The sequence below is a fragment of the Girardinichthys multiradiatus genome, chromosome 23, assembly GCF_021462225.1.
Source record: "Girardinichthys multiradiatus isolate DD_20200921_A chromosome 23, DD_fGirMul_XY1, whole genome shotgun sequence".
Taxonomy (NCBI): domain Eukaryota; kingdom Metazoa; phylum Chordata; class Actinopteri; order Cyprinodontiformes; family Goodeidae; genus Girardinichthys; species Girardinichthys multiradiatus.
Genome location: NC_061815.1, coordinates 24,656,286 through 24,674,798, shown reverse-complemented (window position 1 = coordinate 24,674,798; position 18,513 = coordinate 24,656,286). Strand labels below are relative to the sequence as shown.

General features: G+C 41.5%; 1 protein-coding gene across 1 annotated transcript in view; it reads right to left on the bottom strand.

Moving 5' to 3' along the window:
* LOC124860165 (bifunctional heparan sulfate N-deacetylase/N-sulfotransferase 1-like) overlaps positions 1-18,513 on the bottom strand; it is a 67,874-nt gene that overhangs the window by 6,033 nt on the left and 43,328 nt on the right. Inside the window, exons 2-12 of the mRNA XM_047353188.1 lie at positions 16,419-17,424; positions 12,680-13,162; positions 12,008-12,095; positions 11,520-11,674; positions 5,817-6,002; positions 4,549-4,677; positions 3,698-3,880; positions 2,862-2,958; positions 2,564-2,687; positions 1,731-1,905; positions 1,452-1,622 (exon numbers count right to left, since the gene is read on the bottom strand). Coding sequence (XP_047209144.1) covers positions 1,452-1,622; positions 1,731-1,905; positions 2,564-2,687; positions 2,862-2,958; positions 3,698-3,880; positions 4,549-4,677; positions 5,817-6,002; positions 11,520-11,674; positions 12,008-12,095; positions 12,680-13,162; positions 16,419-16,964 — 2,337 coding nt within the window. The 5' untranslated portion in view covers positions 16,965-17,424. The remainder of the gene's footprint in view (positions 1-1,451; positions 1,623-1,730; positions 1,906-2,563; positions 2,688-2,861; positions 2,959-3,697; positions 3,881-4,548; positions 4,678-5,816; positions 6,003-11,519; positions 11,675-12,007; positions 12,096-12,679; positions 13,163-16,418; positions 17,425-18,513) is intronic.

The window sequence follows — 18,513 nt, the reverse complement described above, 5'->3', positions numbered from 1 at the left end:
CTCTGGCAGGAGAGAAACTAAAAAACAAGGTACTGATAATGGAAAAAGAAATAAACAATAAGTTAGGTCATAGATATAGTAGCCCAGTAACAACAATCTATTCTGTGCTTTACAGCGTTTTCATCGCAAGACGAGCGCACCCCTGGGAAGGAGGAGGAGATTGGAAAGGATGGCACTGTGTGGACAGTGGTAGGGGAGGAAGAAAGTAGAGGGAGGCGTCAGAGCCAGAACCCGTTGACAGAGTCCCAGATCTAAGATGCCCAGACCGCGTTCCTCTGCTTGGTGGATGCCGAAATGCTCATCCATGTTCAGGTCTGCAGGGTGGATGAGGCCCACAGAGTTTTAGGAGATGATTCCTCCTCGGACATGAGTGTGGATGACGTGAAGGCATTTTTAGCACTAGTTTATGTCCGCGAAGTGAAAGGGGGGCGTAACATGGAGCTGTCCAGCTTTTGGTCAGATTAGTAAAGCTTTTTTTTTTTTTATTTACCTGTTACCTTGTATTATTTTTCAGTACTATTTATAAATAATAATAAAACATATTAGGTTTTGATCAAATACTATTATTAATTCTTGTCAAAACCATAGTTTTATAGCGTGCAAGAAAACCTTTAGCATTCTGACCAATGTAATGCGATGACGTCATCGCCGCCTTGCATCCAGAATGCTCGCCGTCAAAATGACGGGTTTGGGAGTTCTAGTGTTAAAGGAATACAAAGGTGAGATCCTCCCTCCCCACCTATGGAAGCAAATCGTTACCATATTTCAAATGAAAAGGCATTTTCAGAAATGCTTTTTCATTTTAAGAATGCGGCTGCGTTATTTGACCCATAAATAAAATTAGTAATCAATCATCCTATTTGCATTTTCTTCTTCACGACTACCAGTTCTGCCTGCCACTGCCACAAATTGAGCTCGGCCCTGCTGCAATTCAATCAATTTCTCGGCACGTTTGCAATGTAATGCAATGCAGACGTGCACAGCGCCCCCTACCGAACAAGATGGGTAGCTCGGTCAGCGGGAGCTGAGGAAGAGCGGCTGCTGACGTCACTCTTCTGCGCCCGCAGCTCGGAATGCTTTTTCGTTTTCGAGTTCTGGGCAGTACTTTGCGGGCAGACCATGAAACAAAAAAGCAATGTCTGCTTTGTTTTCTTTTTGATTATGGCATAAAATGTGCAGTCATGAAGAAGAAAATGCAAATGCAAATAGGATGATTGATTACTAATTATATTTATGGGTCAAATAATGCAGCCACATTCTTAAAATGAAAAAGCATTTCTGAAAATGCTTTTTCATTTGAAATATGGTAACGATTTGCTTCCATACCCACCAACTCTCTGCTGTGAATCTTAATACAGACACTATTTATTTAACATAGATTTTAGTAACTAAGGAACTCATCATCTGTGTTTGCTCACTGATTACCACTTTGTGCATAGAAAACAAACTACCTGGCTCGAATGGTAGTGATTCAGCCAGCGCTCCAGGTGGACAGCGTACCATCCCGGCACCAGGCACCGGTTCTGTAGCACCCGCAGTTTGATTGGAGCATCGCGTGCTGCAGTGATGACTTCATGGAAGGAGTACTTCAGCGCCACGGGGTCGTCATGGGCTCTCTGATGCTGTGGGAGAGCGACTCAGGTTTCAGTGTAAAGCGACATCCTAAATGTAATGACTTGCGTTGTAAAAGGTGCGGGGAATTAGCTGCGGATGTGTGATCGGTGACAGACCTGGTACCAGGAGTAAGCTCTGTCTGCTGGGTTAATGAGGATGGTGGTGATCTTAGCTTTAGGTAGGAGAGCTGCAGCCCTCTGGGCAGCCAACTCAGAGTCAAAGTAGTTGGCACTCTTCTCAAAGTAGTAGTCTGAACTGGTGTTGGAGGGCAGAGGAAAGTATTCCATATACCTAACAAAAAACAAACACAAAGGATTTCAATCAGCCATAATGTCTCCATTTACTGTGTGGGTGACTGATCATGCAGCTTGGCCAAATAGATTTAGTGTTAGTGTTGCATTTTTTTTATGAATTTGAAAATACAAAGTACAGAAAGAAAGTTGCTAAATGTCCACTGTGAAGTTTCCACAGTTAGCGATGATTTGGAGAGCCTTGTCAGCTGCTGGTGTTAGCCCACTGTGTTTTATTCAATTTAAACTCAACACAGATTTTGAACAGAATATTTAGTATTTTATGCTTCCTTTTGCCTGCTTACACCACCAAAAGTACCAAACTCTGATATTACTACCGTAGCATTACTGTTCAAACCTGCCAGACCTAAACCCCACAAACAATTTATGGAAAGCTGTCAAGAAGAAGATGAAGGACAAGATGAGCATGCAATTAAAGCACCTTGGGCTCAGCAGAGCAACAGGCTGATCACCTCCAAGGCATGTAGCATGGATGCAGTATTACATGTACCCGGTTCTTGGGTGTACTGTCCACTACTGTTGTAGTCAATACCGCTTAACCCGAGATAAAGTCGAGTCCAGCAACTCCAGACTAACTGGTTGCAATGCCACAGCATTTATGATATTTGTCCAATAAATCTGTCTTTAACACGTCTTACCAGTCAATGCCTCTGTGATAGTTGTGTCCATTGAAGAACTGGATCTCCTCAAATGTCTCCTTGCTGGGATAGTTGCTGGTCAGGTCGGGATGCATGCCAAGAAATAGGTAAAGTGCTGTTGTCCCTGAAGGGGGGATTAAAGACTTTTAGGGCAAAGTCATACTAAAGATATACCACCAACCAACAGCATAATCGAAATGCAGCATTTATAGGATTTAAAAAAACAGTGCTACAATTTAGCACTGTTAATGTAATGTTTAAATTGACCTGCTGGGGGTGTTGTAGAGCTGTGTCTCACCTGTCTTCTGAGGCCCAATGACAAGCAGCTTTGGGAAGCGGTCACATGTTTTCTCTTTGGACCAGATGTCCTTGTGTCTTTTATCCTCACAAGGATCCTTAAGTCGCACAAAAACACAGACACAACCCTCTGTTGTAAGTGGGATTAATTCAACTCTCTCCTGAATGTGTAGAAATCAAAAGAATAGGCTGAGGAGTTAAATAATGATGATGACGTCCATCTGCAGCCACAGAAAAGCTAATGTTCAGGGCTCCAACACATTATTCATTTCGAAATTCTTTACTTTTCCATACGCAACCCAATTTTCACCAATTTTGTAATACAAAAATACAATCAATTAACAGCATATATTTCTACAGAGATCAGGCTGTAAATACAGAATCTGCAAAAACAGCAATCTCGGGTATGTATGAATGCATGTAGGTATAAATGTAGGTATGGATGGATGGATGGATGGATATCTGAAAAGGCATATATGGGAAAAACACATAACTAAAGACAGATGATGGCAAAATGTTTATATGTATTGATTGATGGACATAATGAATACATTTCAACCCTAGCAAAGGGAATAAATATGGAAAATGTGTAGGAACCCTGTATATCAGTTTTTCTGTGGCTGCAGATGGATATCCTAATCATCATTCAAGATATCTGCCTTTTCTTTTGATTTCTACACATTCCATGCTGTTCCAGATCATGTACGTAAAATCCTATGGGGGTTTATCCTAATGCCTGGAGGTTTATTGTTGAGAATAATCAAGGAATATGTGGAGACCGCTCCAGGGTAAAACCTGATAAAACAAATAAAACTGGCATCAGCCATGATCTCTCACCTGCCAGAGGGGATCTCTCTCAGATGGAAACAGGCTGAAGTACTTCTGGGCCAGCGGGATGGGCGGCAGAGTCTGCATCTTTAGGTTGGTCCATGTCTTCACAAACATCACCAAGCTTTTGAAGGTGTACAGACCGAGACGGTCGTTCCCATAGTTGGATAGATGGGTCATGAAGATGCTGATCTGTGAAGGGGAGGGCCAGACAGAGAGAGGTTTACTGAAAGAAAGTTCAGAGAAATCTGGGAAATGGTGGCTGCTTATCTCCACAATCAACCCTTGAATAAAATAGACAACCAGCTGATTAAACTGTTTAGACCATCTACAGAAAATGTTTTTTTTTTATATTATGCTACATTAAAGTATTAAGTTCAGTCCTTAATTCAGATGCATTTAATCAAGTAAAAACAAGCACATCAATCAATAATGAATGAACATTAAAGCCCTGTCCTTTCACCAGAGGAAAGATAAAAGCACAGCAGTCTAGTGCAACCTACTTAGAGATGAGCCGACTCAGACAAATAAGGATCAAATAATAATAATGAAACTACTGTGCAGCCTTTGTTTTGAAAAGTCACAATAATATGAATAACATTATCTGCAGTCTATGCAGAGATGGCCACAGCAGTGACCTTTGTTTAGAATCTGAAACAAAAATATGTGAAAAATAAAAAGATATTTTCACCTTTGTATTGTAGCTCTATTAAAAGAGAATTCTTGATGAAGTGAGATGCAAACACATCTGAGTCATTGTCCCGCACCCTGTTTAAATTTCAATTTGCACCACCGTCTAAATGGGTTTCAAAGCGCGCAAGACAAAGGCAGTGCTGTGTGTGGGAGAGCAGCTGACTCACAGGGTTCAGCAGGACAGTGAGGAAGAGCTCCCCCCCATTGATGAGCTTGTCCAGTTCGTTCGGGCTGCCCGGGTAGTCTTTGTAGAAGATGGTGTGCGTGAAAAGACCACAAGTCTGCCGGGGCAACACCTGCGACGAGAGCATACAGAGATCACAAAAAAATGAAGAAGCGCTGACGCAAATTTGAAGGCGACTCTCCACTCAGCCGTCACCCCTCCAGGAAGTTCACCCCCCCCACACACCCACATTGTTTGTTCACAACAATATTCTTATTATTCAGCTCATCATGCCAAAGCAAACCTCTTGTTCGCTCTGAGTCTATATGGTAATTCATGGAAATGCATTTACAGTGTGGAATGTCTGGGGAGCTGAATATCAATCATCAGTCAGTGGTGAACACTGTCCATTCAGGCTGCGCTATCTCAAGGACGGGATGGGAGTTCTGAGACCACCCAGGCCGACTGAGCGCTGGCGCAACAAAGAGAGTGGACTGCGGCTGTGCCGCTTCTTATCAGCACTGAAGGTCAACTTGGGAAGAAATAGATATGTTTTCTTTTGAACCTCATGAATATATTCAAATCCATTTTACTTTCTTTACTGAGTTATTCAAAAACCAACTAAGCCCGATCTTTTCAGTTTGCCTGTTGACCTTTCAGTTTGTCCAGACACTTTCTCTCTGATGTCAGTCCATACTCTGCTGCTGAGGCCTGTATGCCGGTACTTATGACACAGGCGTCTCATGCAAGGCTGGTTCTTTTGACTACATTATTACCTCCCACTTAATGGAAGGAGACAAAACCCAACAGCACAGACGGATGAAAAGCCTATTTAGGGAAGTCTGTTGCTTTCTGGTAAAAGAACATACAATTCTGCCAATCAAGTTGAGATCTTAAGGAAAAAGAGAATCGAAAAGTCCAAGTGGAGAGGACTGGGATGGAAAACAATCCAATAAATTTTGTTTTCTAAAAGAGGAATAAGAAATTGTTAAAATAAGAAAGTAAGGTGACAAAGTGTAGATGAAGAAATGCCAGAGAATGTAGAAAAGTAGTGTAATAGACACACTGAGACATTAACTGTAATGGACTGTAATGTCAACATGTGGTAACACAGAAATATATTATAGGAGCTATTCTAGTGCTCCACAATCTGAACAAATAGATGTTGAATAAAAGTGGCCCGAGAATAAATCCTTGCAGAGCATCACAAGTGATGCTTGTTTGCTCATGATGAGGCTTCATGGATGGCTATGAGGATTAAAACAGTCTTACGCTTATTCCGCTGTGGATGAACCCTCGTCGGAAGCGGGCAGGCTTTAGGTGAGGGTACTCCTCCGTGCTGGTCACTTTGATGCCCCAAACTTTCTTCCAGGCGTCATACAGCTGCAGGTGTACAGGATAGACCCCCGAATGGTGAGGGGCCACTGCGTAGCCCATGTTGGTGGGAATCCCGTGGTCCTGAGGGCAAAATTACATGAGTGGCACAGATCAAAAAGATCATGATACTGGAGTGATCTAGAGTTCCTACATAGACTTAAATTAGTAGACCATTGTCTGTATTTAAACTTATCTGGATCTGAAAAACACTATCATCTATTTACAGACTTTTCCAGATTGGGTAAGAACCCTGAACATCAACATCTGTGTTAATATTAGAAACCCGTATTTTTCTCTGAAGCAAACGGCAAAGATATTTATTCTTCAGCTGGATATGTTTCAACTAAACATGCATGGGAGGTTCAGAGAAAAAACAATGAGTCATATAATTCAGGGAAACTCATCTAAGTGAAGATAATATAAAAGTTTTTTGGATATCATCAGTAAGACAGAGGGGCAATGTAAGAAATTCTAGTTTTAGTTTTTTAGTCTTTCATGTTATCTCCATCACAGAGGCAGTACTACTATCATTAGAAAATAACTGATGTATGAAGATTAGACTCTGTCTGAGAGAAGAATGAAAGAAAGAAGCAGCTAAAACTTTGGAGTATTTTGGATTTTTATGCTTTTCATTACTCAGCTGTGGTTGTGTGTCATGGTCTCACAATGAATGAAAGTAGCAGCTTCCTCAAGACTTTAACAGAAAACTGTACAAGGCATAACTTCGGTTAAGTGGTAAAACACTTTGGTAAAGCACAGAAAGTACAGCTGCCCTGCAGTTCTACTTTAACCAAACCTGGAGGTTTTTAAGGCGGACGTGTGTTGGGGGTTGAACGGGTCGGAGGTGAATAACGAGATAAACTCGACATCTTGGCGAAGTCAAATACTTACATGGCAGTTTTTAAATACCTGAATAATTTAATTGCAAGACCTATGTGAATACAAATTAAGTAAGTCATGTACTTACTTGATACATGAAATTTCAAGTAATCTCTAATTAGTGTTTTTCACCATGAGACTCAAGTGGTTTTACACCTTGGCTACCTGAACTTGACACCTACACATATGGTATGCCTCATTAAACAGCCAACCGGCTGCTGTATTTGAAATCTTTGTCTTCAAGCCAAACCTTGATAAATACACTTTCCCAGGATTAAGGAACCGACAACGGATAACATAACAAAAACATATGGATTTTAATTGCCTTGACATGTTTGCATCAAAAAATAAATTCCGTTTTGGTTTTCATCGTCATGTATAATTCCTCAAAAACAACTAAAACACTGGAAACAAAAAAATAATCAAGTGCATGAAAAATAATGACCTAAATATCACTTATACTAAGTTTTAAAAAAATATGGAGATAAAATCACATTTTTTTAAATGTGAGAGTTCCCATGACCTTTTAAGACCTTGCTGTAACCCTGCACATTAATACATGTGGATCTTGCATGAAAACATAAAAAATTAATAAAACAGCCCTCAGCTAAATCCCAAACTATTTACTAAAACAACCCTCTCCAACTGAGAAAAAGTTGTACCGAAGTATTAAATCATGACTTAGAAAAATGGCAATATCTTAGGCTTAGTAACTAAATACCGGAATATTTCAATGTTTAAAGCTGTAGTCTGTCATTTTTATTTGTTAAAATAATTTAAGAAATGCTTAAATTTAACCATTTGACATGTTCTATAATAATTATTATTCTACTGTAGTCCCTTCCCTGGCCTCTACAGCTAAACAAATCGAAAGCTTTGACCAATAGACCTGCATATTCGTCTGGAGGGAGCTGTCAATCAACGAGCATGTGCACCATCGTGCGAGAAAGGGGTCAAGACCAACCAAATCAAGGACCGAAGTCACCGATTCCTCGACTACTTTCTACTTCTCAAAGAAAGTTTTGACCGTGTAAAAGTCCTTCTACAAAACTATTCGTGAAATGTTTACAACTCTCTAGTAGAATTTACATCAGAGATGTTTTTAAAAGATGGAGGGGGCTTCAAGATTTACAAGGACTCAGCTCCTTCAGGAGGGCAGGAGGAAGAGGGGCAGGAGCTAAAGCGGTTCCATTACAAAATCTCTCTTCTTGTTCAAGAAAAGCTACAGCTTTAAGGTTATTAGATCGTAAGAGAGAAAACGTTTTATCATTTAGTCACTGGTGCTTAGAGCTCAATTCAAACATGTTTGAGAAAGTGACAGTGAGAACCAGGAGGTGCTGCTCAGTTAAACAGGAACTCTACATCACTGAAGTCAAAACTTTAATGCACAATAAAAGCCACTAAGGAAAAAAAGTCTTAATCAGACAGGAGAGGGTGGAGCAACAAGGGGAAGACATACAGCAAATGGCCCAGGACCGGGAATGAACCCAGGACTGTTGCCTCTCTACTCTACCAACTGACCCACCAGCACCTCCAAAATGACAGCTTTCATGCAAAATCCCTGCAGTGACTCACAGTAGCACACCGGCCGTGCCCTGGTGTGTGAAACATAGTTTTTCTTTCTGTCAGCATCATATTTACGCATGTACAATCATGGTAAAAAGAAAGTCCACCCTCTTTCAATTCTAGAGTTTTATATATGGCCATAATGAGAATAAAACTTGATAAAAAAAAAACTGTTCAAAGTTTTTAAAACATAATCTTAAGTGTACAAAAACACACAGCAGAGTCCACAGTGTCATTTATTAAACAAAGACAAATCCAAAATGGAAAAGCTGTTTGAAAAACTAAGTACACCCCAGGTTTGAACAGTTTGTAGAACCACCTTTAGAAGCTATTATGTAATATATGTTTTTTTCAACCAGTTTCTCACATCATTATTGAGGAAGTTTGGTCTGCTCTCCTTTGGTATACAGAACAGTTCATGGTTGACTTGCTGAGAGCAATGTGCCCAGCTCCTGTGGCTGCAAAACAAGCCCAAATCATCAACCCACCACCACCGAGCTGGACAGTTGGTAGGATGCGTTTGTGCTGATGAGCTGTGTTTGGTTTTCCACCAACCAGCCGAACTCCTTTATGTTCTTGCTCATATCTGGAAGTCATGTGGTTTATTCAGATGTGGCTTTACAAACAGAAGTCATGCTGCCATTTTGTTTTAAAAGAGAAGAGGTTTCCTGGCAACACTTCCAAACAAGCCAAACCTGTTTGGTCTTTTTCTAACACTCCAATCACAAACGGTAACATTTAACTCGTTAACTGAGGTCCAATGATCTGAGATGGTGCTCTTATGCGTTTTGCAATTTTTCTAAGCATTGCATGCTGTGATCACTGGGTGAATTTGCTGAGACTTTTGATCTCGGGATGATTAGCAGCTGCCTTAAAATGTTTTCCATTGCTCCTCAATGTTAAATGATTGTCTTCAAATTGTTTGGAAATGGCCTTTAAGACCTTTCTGTGTTAACGGGCAACAAGAGTGTTTCTGAAAAAAATGTAAAATGTAAGACAATATGATGAACTGCCTGTTTATTCCAAGAAAGCATGGAGAGCAAGCTGCAGGTGTTAACACTCCTATTATAAGGAGTGGACTGTAAAAAGAAGGAAAAGGCGAAGAGGAGAAAAAGGGTGTGAAAGCACTCATGCGTGAAAAATAGAAACTAATCAGACGTTTGTCGCAGCACCAGTAATGCAGCGTGACTTTTCCATGAAGTTTCCACCCCTGCTTTATATTTGTTACAGGACATCTTCGGTTGTGTGAGTGCTAAATCGGCCGTCTGTAAATCTGTCACCACAGATTCAAGCACAAGTTCATGAAATCTTTTTATGATTCTTTTTAGAGCTACACAACATATAGAATCACAAACATCCTCACAGTATCAGTATGTGCTATATCACAATTGCAAAGGGCTGCTTGGATGCAATATTTGGTAGGATATTATATTTTAAGTGTCTGTATGTTAATGATCCAATTGGATGGACTCTCAATGCCCTCATTGGATGTATATCTTTAGTAGCTGAGCAGCTCATAGAAAAGGTGGAAACATTATATAATGGTGAAGAAGGTAAGTGTCAGGAAATGTTGGGTTTATCATAAACAGGTAAATATTTTTCTGTTGTACAGCCCCAATTCTTTTCCAGTAAAAGATTTCCTTTAAGAAGGCAAATTTATGGACAATGTGAACCCAGCCCAAAGTCGTTGCCATTCTCTTTCCTGCTTGGCATTGTTCTGCTGGCAAACTGTTGTGTTTCATAGCAACAAACAGCCAAAACTCTTGTTTGTAAAGCTACTGATGACCATATAATCAACTACATTTCATCAGTGGACAAAGGCAGCTACTTTCACTATTAAATCCAATTTAAGAAGCAACAATGTGTTCAGTTTTCACAAACTGTTTTTACAATTTGTCTTCATTTTAAGCCTGGTTTACATGGCAAGATAATTATGCCGATTTCTGACCCCATTTTCCCCTTCCGACAGCTGCACTGTCTCCACTCCTTTAACCAATGCCTTTCCATTTGTCCAAATGTTTTTTTACATCCAGATACATAGAACCTACAAATAAAAATAGTGTGCTACTTCTATTTCATTATGAACATAAGAGTGTCACCAACTTTACCATTTAATCTTGGGCTTAAGTGTAGTTTAACCTACAATTATTCATACCCCTGGCATTTTAAAATTCATAAATATGGGGCGCGGTGCTGGTGGTGCAGGGGGTTAAGCACGTGACCCATGCGCGGAGGCCTGAGTACTGTCTCATTACTGTAAAAAAAAACACAAAAAAAACACTAGAGCCTAAAGATAATTAAAAAAAATTTAAAGAAATTGATAGTATTATTTTTGCTTACCCAACAAGCTTTTTCAGACAGGAAATGAGACCGATATCTCAAAACAATGGAAAAGGAGTAGCAATTTTAAATCAAATTATTTATCTGGTTTTATTCACATTTTAGTTTAAAAATGTCTTTTAGAGAGATATTTTCATAATTATTAACTATATACCTTGTAATTTCAATTTAAGATCTACATGAATTCAGAAAAACAACTTCGGTTAACCTAAAAACTCGTTTAATTAATACATAATATGTAACATTAAGAATCAGTTTAATTTCCTAAACAAACTAGAAAAAGCCAGTTTCAGAGGTTGAATTATTTCTGTAATTTTGTTGCAGCATAAATTATTCCAGTTGAATAAATGAAAGTTTCCAATGCAGTTAAGAAATAAAATAAGTATGGAGGAAGCAAAGACTCAGGATATGAATGTCCAAATTTAAGATGAAACCAGATGTTTGACAATCTATTATGGAAACTCTTGTTGCATTTTAGACCTTTAAAAAGGTCTAGAATTGAGATGAATAAATCTAAGTATTTTTTATGACGCTACAAAAATCTTGCAAAACATTAGGAGAGACAAGATGTTTTTTGTCTAATGGACAAGCTGACAGGTTAGCTGCTACAATTTAAGCCATACTTTTTCTCACAGTAATGGATATAGCTAAAAATCAACTGGAACAGAATTCCTTCTCATTTAATTTTAAGCAAGAAAAAAAAAAAATCAAAGACTTGTGCTGCTTGAAACCTCCAGTACAAAGGGATAAACAAGGATGCCTCTGATCACAGCGTTCAAAGCCGTGACCTTTGCCCCCCCTGCTATGACTCACCATGGCAAATTTCTTGTTGAGCAACATCTGCTCGGCCAGCACGGACTGGTTGTGGAATAGATGGGGTTGCATGTGGCTCCACATGTGAGGAAACCACCAGAAATCCTTCACATGGGACAACAGCAGGTCATCTCCCAGGTCCTCCTCATCCGATCCTGTAGAGGTCGGGGGTGGAGGAGTGGGGTGGGGGATTGAAACAAGCCAAAGGCGTCGACAGGAAGAAGGGGATTTAAAGGGAAATTGTAGAAATAAAAATAAAACAAGACAAGTTGAGACAAAGGTAAAGTGGGAGCAGTGACGGAAGAAGGGAGGAAATGAAAGTCAGTGCAGCAAAAGGAGGGAAGGTTCACATATAGCAAAGGATGAGCAACAGCAAGAGAAGAAAACAACAGTTAAAACATAGCAGAGAGTAACAGCAGAAAAAGACTTAAAAACCTGTTTCAGCTTAGGATGTTTTTTGGCTCTGCATGAGCTAACTAGCATCTTACCAGCGTGAAAGAATTTCCCTGAGAAGCCCAGATTGAAGGTGAAGTTGGGCACATGGGTGCGCAGCTCCCTCTGCGTCTCTAGCAGGGCCTGAAACAGTGGGAGGGGAAGAAGAATGAGTCAACAGATGATGAGCTCAAACTGGTGCATGAGTGCATTAACGAGCAAAGCGTGCCCACATATATCTTTAATTTTGCAAGTTTCTCTCAGTAAACATCCAACATCCACTCCCAGCTGCCGCCTTCTCCTCTCCCCCATTCTGTTTGATATTTTGCTTTCCTCTGATTCGGGTGTTTGTTTTATTTCATCTAAATGCTCCAACAAAACTTTTTTCTCTTCCACCCGCTGCCTCCGCATGTGAGGGGAGGCTTTTTTGCTCTGAGGGGACGAAAGCAAGAAGCTTTTCGACATTCTTTGTATGCCTCCGAGCCCCTGAAATATTCATCGTTGCAGAGGTTTTGTGACAGCGCGAGCGGTGGGGCCTGTCAGCTTTGAGGAGCCTGCTGGGATGGATGCATTCAAAAAGGAAAAGAGCAGAGAGAAGAAGGGGTTTCTGTGTGACTGGCAGAGGATAGGACATGCTTTGTGTGAGGCCATTTTATTTTTAAATCATAGTGAGGTGCTGCTGAAAACAGCCAGATGAGAAGATAAGCAAGGCTTGTTTTGTAACTCACCTTTACATCCGGTACCTTCATGCGGGTGCCTTCCTTGCCCACAAAGATGTCATCTATGTCTACCAGGATGTACCGCTCCAGGGACAATGAGAGCCGCTTCCCGGTTAGAAAGGCCACAGCGTCCACAAACACCAGCTTGTGCAGCCAAAAGCTCAAATTATTGCCAAACAGGACCCTCTGGATGCCATCATGAAGCCCCAGGTCCTGCACCACAGACGGGAGCATGGCTGCGTTCTGCCCCAGCGACGCCACGCTCTCGGCCGACTGGGTCTTTGCCATTAGCACGGGCTCATAGGTGGAGTGATTGGACTGAAACACAGTCCAGTCATCCCCCGGGAGAGGACCGGGCAGGCTCTGGCCGACCCGGGTGATGAAGAGAAGCGGCGACTTGGGGTTGACCATGCAGTCCTTCAGACCCAGGTTGGAGTGAAGAAAAAGGGGGAAGCCTTTGAGCTGCGCACTGAGCAGACTGTTTTCATTGGCCTGATTGACACAAGGAGAGAAATGACAAATATTAATTACACACATTGCAAATAATTCCCCAATTTCTCGAGTGTCAGGCCTACTCGACGGGGAAGGCATTAGGCGGCTCCAACCTGCTACATTCAATCTCCTCTTTACTCTGATACTCCTAAATGAAACTAACTTTCTTCAAATCATCTAATTAGTAAACTGAGTCCAATTGTGCGGAATTTAACTTCAAACTCTGTGAATACCTGATTTATTGACAGGATAGGCAATTACAGCATTAACCAGAGAAGTACATACAGAGGCGATGGTAACTCTGGAGGAGCAGCTGAGCTTTAATCAGGAGTTTTAATCTATGCAGAGGACTTGCATTAGTTGTGCAATTCATAGCTCTGGCCTTTATGGAAGAGTGGCAAAAGGAAAACCATAATTTAAAAAAAAAGCACAAGTCCTTTTTAAATCCAAGAAAACTGAACCTTTTGGCCAATGTGTAAAATATGCACGATAGAAAACTAACACTGCACATTTTCCTGAACGCACTCTCCTTATGGTAAAACACGGCGGTGGAAGCGTCAATCTGTGGTGATGCTGCTCTTTGGCAGAGACAGCGAGGCTGGGTTAGATTTAATAGGAAAATGGATGGAGCAAAATACCAGGAAATCTGCTGGGGGCTACGAGACACTTGAAACTGGGGCAAAGGTTCCAAAGGTTCACCTTCCATTGGGACAACAACAAAACCTACAGCCAGAGCTACTGTAGCTCTCACCTACCATTACGCGAAGATTAGACCCTCAATGGATGAAGTGACACTAAATATGAAAACCAGTGCTGAAATCAATGTCTTTTAATTTAATTTTTCTTTGACCAAATCAGATTTTTTTAAATAAATGGAAATATTAAAGAACCACCAAAAACAAACCTACAAATTTGTCCAGTATTTGCAGACTAAAAACTTTGATGCACATAATTTTACCATGGTTTAACTTAAAGTAGTAACTTTAGTAGAGTTCTGCACAGCTAAAATAACGCAACAAAAGAAATGTCTTGTTTCCAGCTCGAGACCGACACCTTGAATAGAGACAATGCAGGAGGCTGCAGAAGCAGATCACATTTCCATAAAAGATAAACGAAAACAAAAACTTGACAACAAATATGCTCAGCATAACTGTGAGCAGGCAGGGGGGAACCTGATCCAACAGTGAATGCAAAAATAACCCTGTGCAAAGTTCAAGCACTTTTTCAACACCTAAAAAACTTTTAAAAAACAGATTTTAGGAACTTTAATCTAGTATTTAAGTAGGATTTGGTTTGGAAAAAATGTCTGATTTGGACCTCTATCAGTCATGTATTTACGAAACAGGAAGCCAATCAAGCAGAGACCTGACCCAGGACCTCGTGTTTCTACTGTACGCCACATTTATAGCAAATAATCCCCACGTTGGTCCTGAAATACTATTTATTTCTGGAGATGCACAGAGAAATCGGTTGATGGCAACATCCGACAATTATCAGCTTGATCGGCCCGAGTCTGACCAGTTGGAAACTCATACAACAAACAAAACAAATGCAGCATTTCTGATCATTACCAGGTCATCCTGATGACCTTCTTACATGTGGATGTTAGGAGGTGGTCCAAGGAGGCAGAAAATGTCGAAACGTTTCCGAGGTTCATTCAGGATGCCATAAGCGAGAGAGAGCAAGACTTCCAGCAGCTAACAGGAGGGCTAAACATATTACAGCAAAGTTCCCTTCATTCTTTTGAGTTCTCAACCTGTCTTAAGGAACTGGATTTGAAAATGTTGATAGTCTTTTGTAAATTTGTAAAGATGGTGAGGACAAGTTGGTTTAACATGCTAATCATTATTACAAAATATGAAATACAGCTTCAGAGTTAGTAAAAATTCTTAAATTTATATAACTTTTTATCTTAGTGAAAGCCTGTTTTACAGCAACTCCTCTTCCTCGCTCAGCTTGACGCCACACAAATAATTGATGACTGCAGGAAGGCTCCGAGAAAACATTTTAAACACCTGTCTTCTTAAATTATTATTATTATTATATAAGTAAAGTGAAATCAGAATCAACTGAAAATCAGTGGCAAGACAAGAAAATAGATCATCACAGACGCCCTGCATTAAATCTTACTAAACTATGCATTATTTCCCTTCCACCTCACAAAATCGCACTGGTCTAGCAAATAAAATCCCAATAAAATGCATTAAACGCACTTCTATCAGCAGATCAAACCTCTATAAAAACTGGTGTTGTGATTGATGGTTGGCAGCACAGTGCCTAAAGGTCCGGTTTAAGATTGGTTCTTTGTCAAGTTGTCAGTTCTGTGTCCACGACAGCGGTTCACCCTTTTCAGTTTAGCAACTTTTCTATGTGTGAATGACTCATAGGGCAGAAGAAAGTGCTTTAAAAGAGAACATGAGAGAAAGGCCAAACTTCCAGAGAGCCTGGAGAAATATTGATCAAAACTACTTCAAAAGCTTAGAAGAAAGTCTGGCTGCTTGGAAGAACGTATGAAGGAAAGGGGACTGGGTTTAAAACATTTGCACACCATTATATGCAATATGAACTTTAAAAGTGTTGTTACCAATCAGCCTACATATATTACGCGCTGATACAGGGGTTTTACAGCCTAAATTTGATCAAAATACAGAATCATGTTTGGTATAAATCTGATGGGAAATGTCCGTGCGCAAACAATTCAGAAAGCACATCTGTGATGTGACAGATCCATTAGGATGCAGATCCTTGCTCTCCTCTCGAACAGGCAGTAAAATCCCACCAGCCTAACTTTCATTTACAACATCTCCATCCATGCCTCTGCACTTCTATATTCTCTCCATGGCTCAGATAGGCTGATTAAAACCATAAGACCTGAAAACTGGCTCCAGGGCAAACAGAGGCCTCTGGGGAGAGCTCGGAGAGCAAGAAAGCAGGAATGAGAGATATAGACTGATAAATAAATAGAGGAGAGAAAAGCAAGAGACACTACAAAGGCAAAGAACAGAAAACAAGAATTAACAGACTGCAGGAGAGGAGCTGAGGAGGCCAGATTGCAGAAAAAGACAAAGAAACAGATACTATAAAGAAAACAGAGGAGAAACATAAGATGGAGCAAAGCAGCTGAGTGATATTTAACAAGGCAGGTCTTTCCAAAGCTGTAAATCCCATCTCCTTGGAGATGTTGGGAGCCAGATGGACAGGGCAGAAGGTGTGAGCGAGAGGAGGAGGAAGGCACGAGGTGTGCTGCTGTCCTAACCTTGAAGAAGCCGATGATGCCCACTCCGTACTCCACACAGTATTTATCCAGCAGCTCTCGGTTCCAAGCGTCCAAGTTCACATACTTCAGAATGTTCTCGTAAATCACCAGCGTGAAACGTCCCCTCTCTTTGTCCGTCAGGGTAGGCATATCCCCCTTCCCTGGAGAAATCTCTGTCCTGTACTTGAACCGGCCCGACTCCAAGATGGCCACGATCTCCTGCCCCAGTTGAGAATATTGGCTTTCCACAAACACCAGAACCACAGGATCTGTCCTGGTCCCTCCGAGATCCACCCCAGATCCCCCGGGGACGCTTCGCACGGGCAGCAGCCGGGAAGGAATGACCCTTGGGTAGTCCGAGTCTGCCGAGGCTCCCTCAGGCCCAGACAGGCCCACCGCCGAAGGCTCCGGCTCGCGCTTGACCCCATAGAGGAAGTAGGAGAAGATGAAGACGCTGACTGTGCAGAACAGGAAGAGGAGGAGCAGGGAGGTCTGCAGGGGAAGGAGGCGGACCAGCCGACGGAGGCGTGTCACGCATCCCAGCATCGTCTCTCGCCGCACTGCTCCGCCCCACCGGCCCAGCAACAAGCCTAGGGGACAGTTTCTCTCAGCGTGGGCAGAGAAAAAAAAAACAAGAGGCAGGCAGAAATTTCTCACAGCAGAGTCACGATTGTTACAGAGCTAAAAACAATCATCATGGAGGTAGCAGCTACAGCAGCACAAGATGGTCATGTTGGCGCTCCCTCATGTTGCAGCGCTGCTTATGTCACCATGGCAAAGATGTGGAGGGGTCGTGGGTCGCCGGTACACACTCGTGCCTGAGCGCAAGATACAGAGGAGGGCGAGTCACTGCGGGACACCGACGATGGAGGACTCCATCACCTATCCATCACACGAATCCTTCAACCATATCTTGCTGACAATTTGCTTTTCTCACTGGAGAAAAATCTCTATAGGAACCTGATGTCATCAGAGCAGCATTGCTTCCTCAGGATTAAATCCACTCCTAGAAAAACAGAAGAAAAGAAAAGAGTTCTGTTAAAATCCAGAAGCACGACACCAGCTCTTATAGAACAAGCAGCATACCACGTTCTGCTATTGTGTGGGTAAGTTAGCATGTGGGAGATGTGTGCATATAATCAGAAAGTTCACTCTGAAGTTATCCTACTCAAAGAGCTCCAGATTCACCCTACACACACACACACACACAAGCTTGCTAAAGTATGTACATCCCTTGTGCTTTTCACAGTGTGTCTCGTAACGACCACAAACATCACCGTACTTCAATCAGGGTTCATCCACGTTTTTATATAAAAATCCAATAAGTTTCCAAACCTGCAAAAACCAGAGAGAGAGAGAGAGAGACACATACAGACAGACAGACAGACAGACTGACTGACTGACTGACTGACTGACTGAGAGGAAGGAAGGAAGAAACAAAAGGAAGGACACAGAGATGGAAGGGTGGAGGGAATTAATGCAGGAAATGAAGAAAGAAGCAATCCAACTACGGAGAATGGTAGGCAGGAAGGAAGGAAGGATGCAAAGAATCAAAGAAAAGACAAGAAAGACTGAATGAAGGAAAAGACAGAAAAACAGAAACAGGTTTAGAGCACAAGGAAAGAGAGGAAGGACACAAGGAAGAAAAACTGGAGCGAATGACAAAGAAGGAAGGACTTTAAAAAGGCAGGAATTAAAGACGAGACAGAAAATTAGTAAGAAAAGAAGCAGATGAGGACAGGAAACACAAAAGGATGAGGCCATAAGGATAAGGATAAGGTTAGGTATTTCCACCTGAGCTGTGTTTCTCTGCAGCTCCTCCACATTTATCATACAGACCTCTGTGCATGCAACTCTAAAACACACAAATAAAGCAAATATTCCAGATCATACAGACTCAACACAACACACAGGATGAATAAGAGTTACAAAGCTCTACCACAAGCGAATTAACGATTCAATCCAGTGGAAATGTGTGACTGCACACGAATGAAGCCATCATCTGCAGCCTCCATTTCCCTAAAAACCCCCACACCGCGTCGGCACCACAAAAATCCAAGCTGAAGGAAGGGAAGCAATCCAAGTGCAGAGGCGT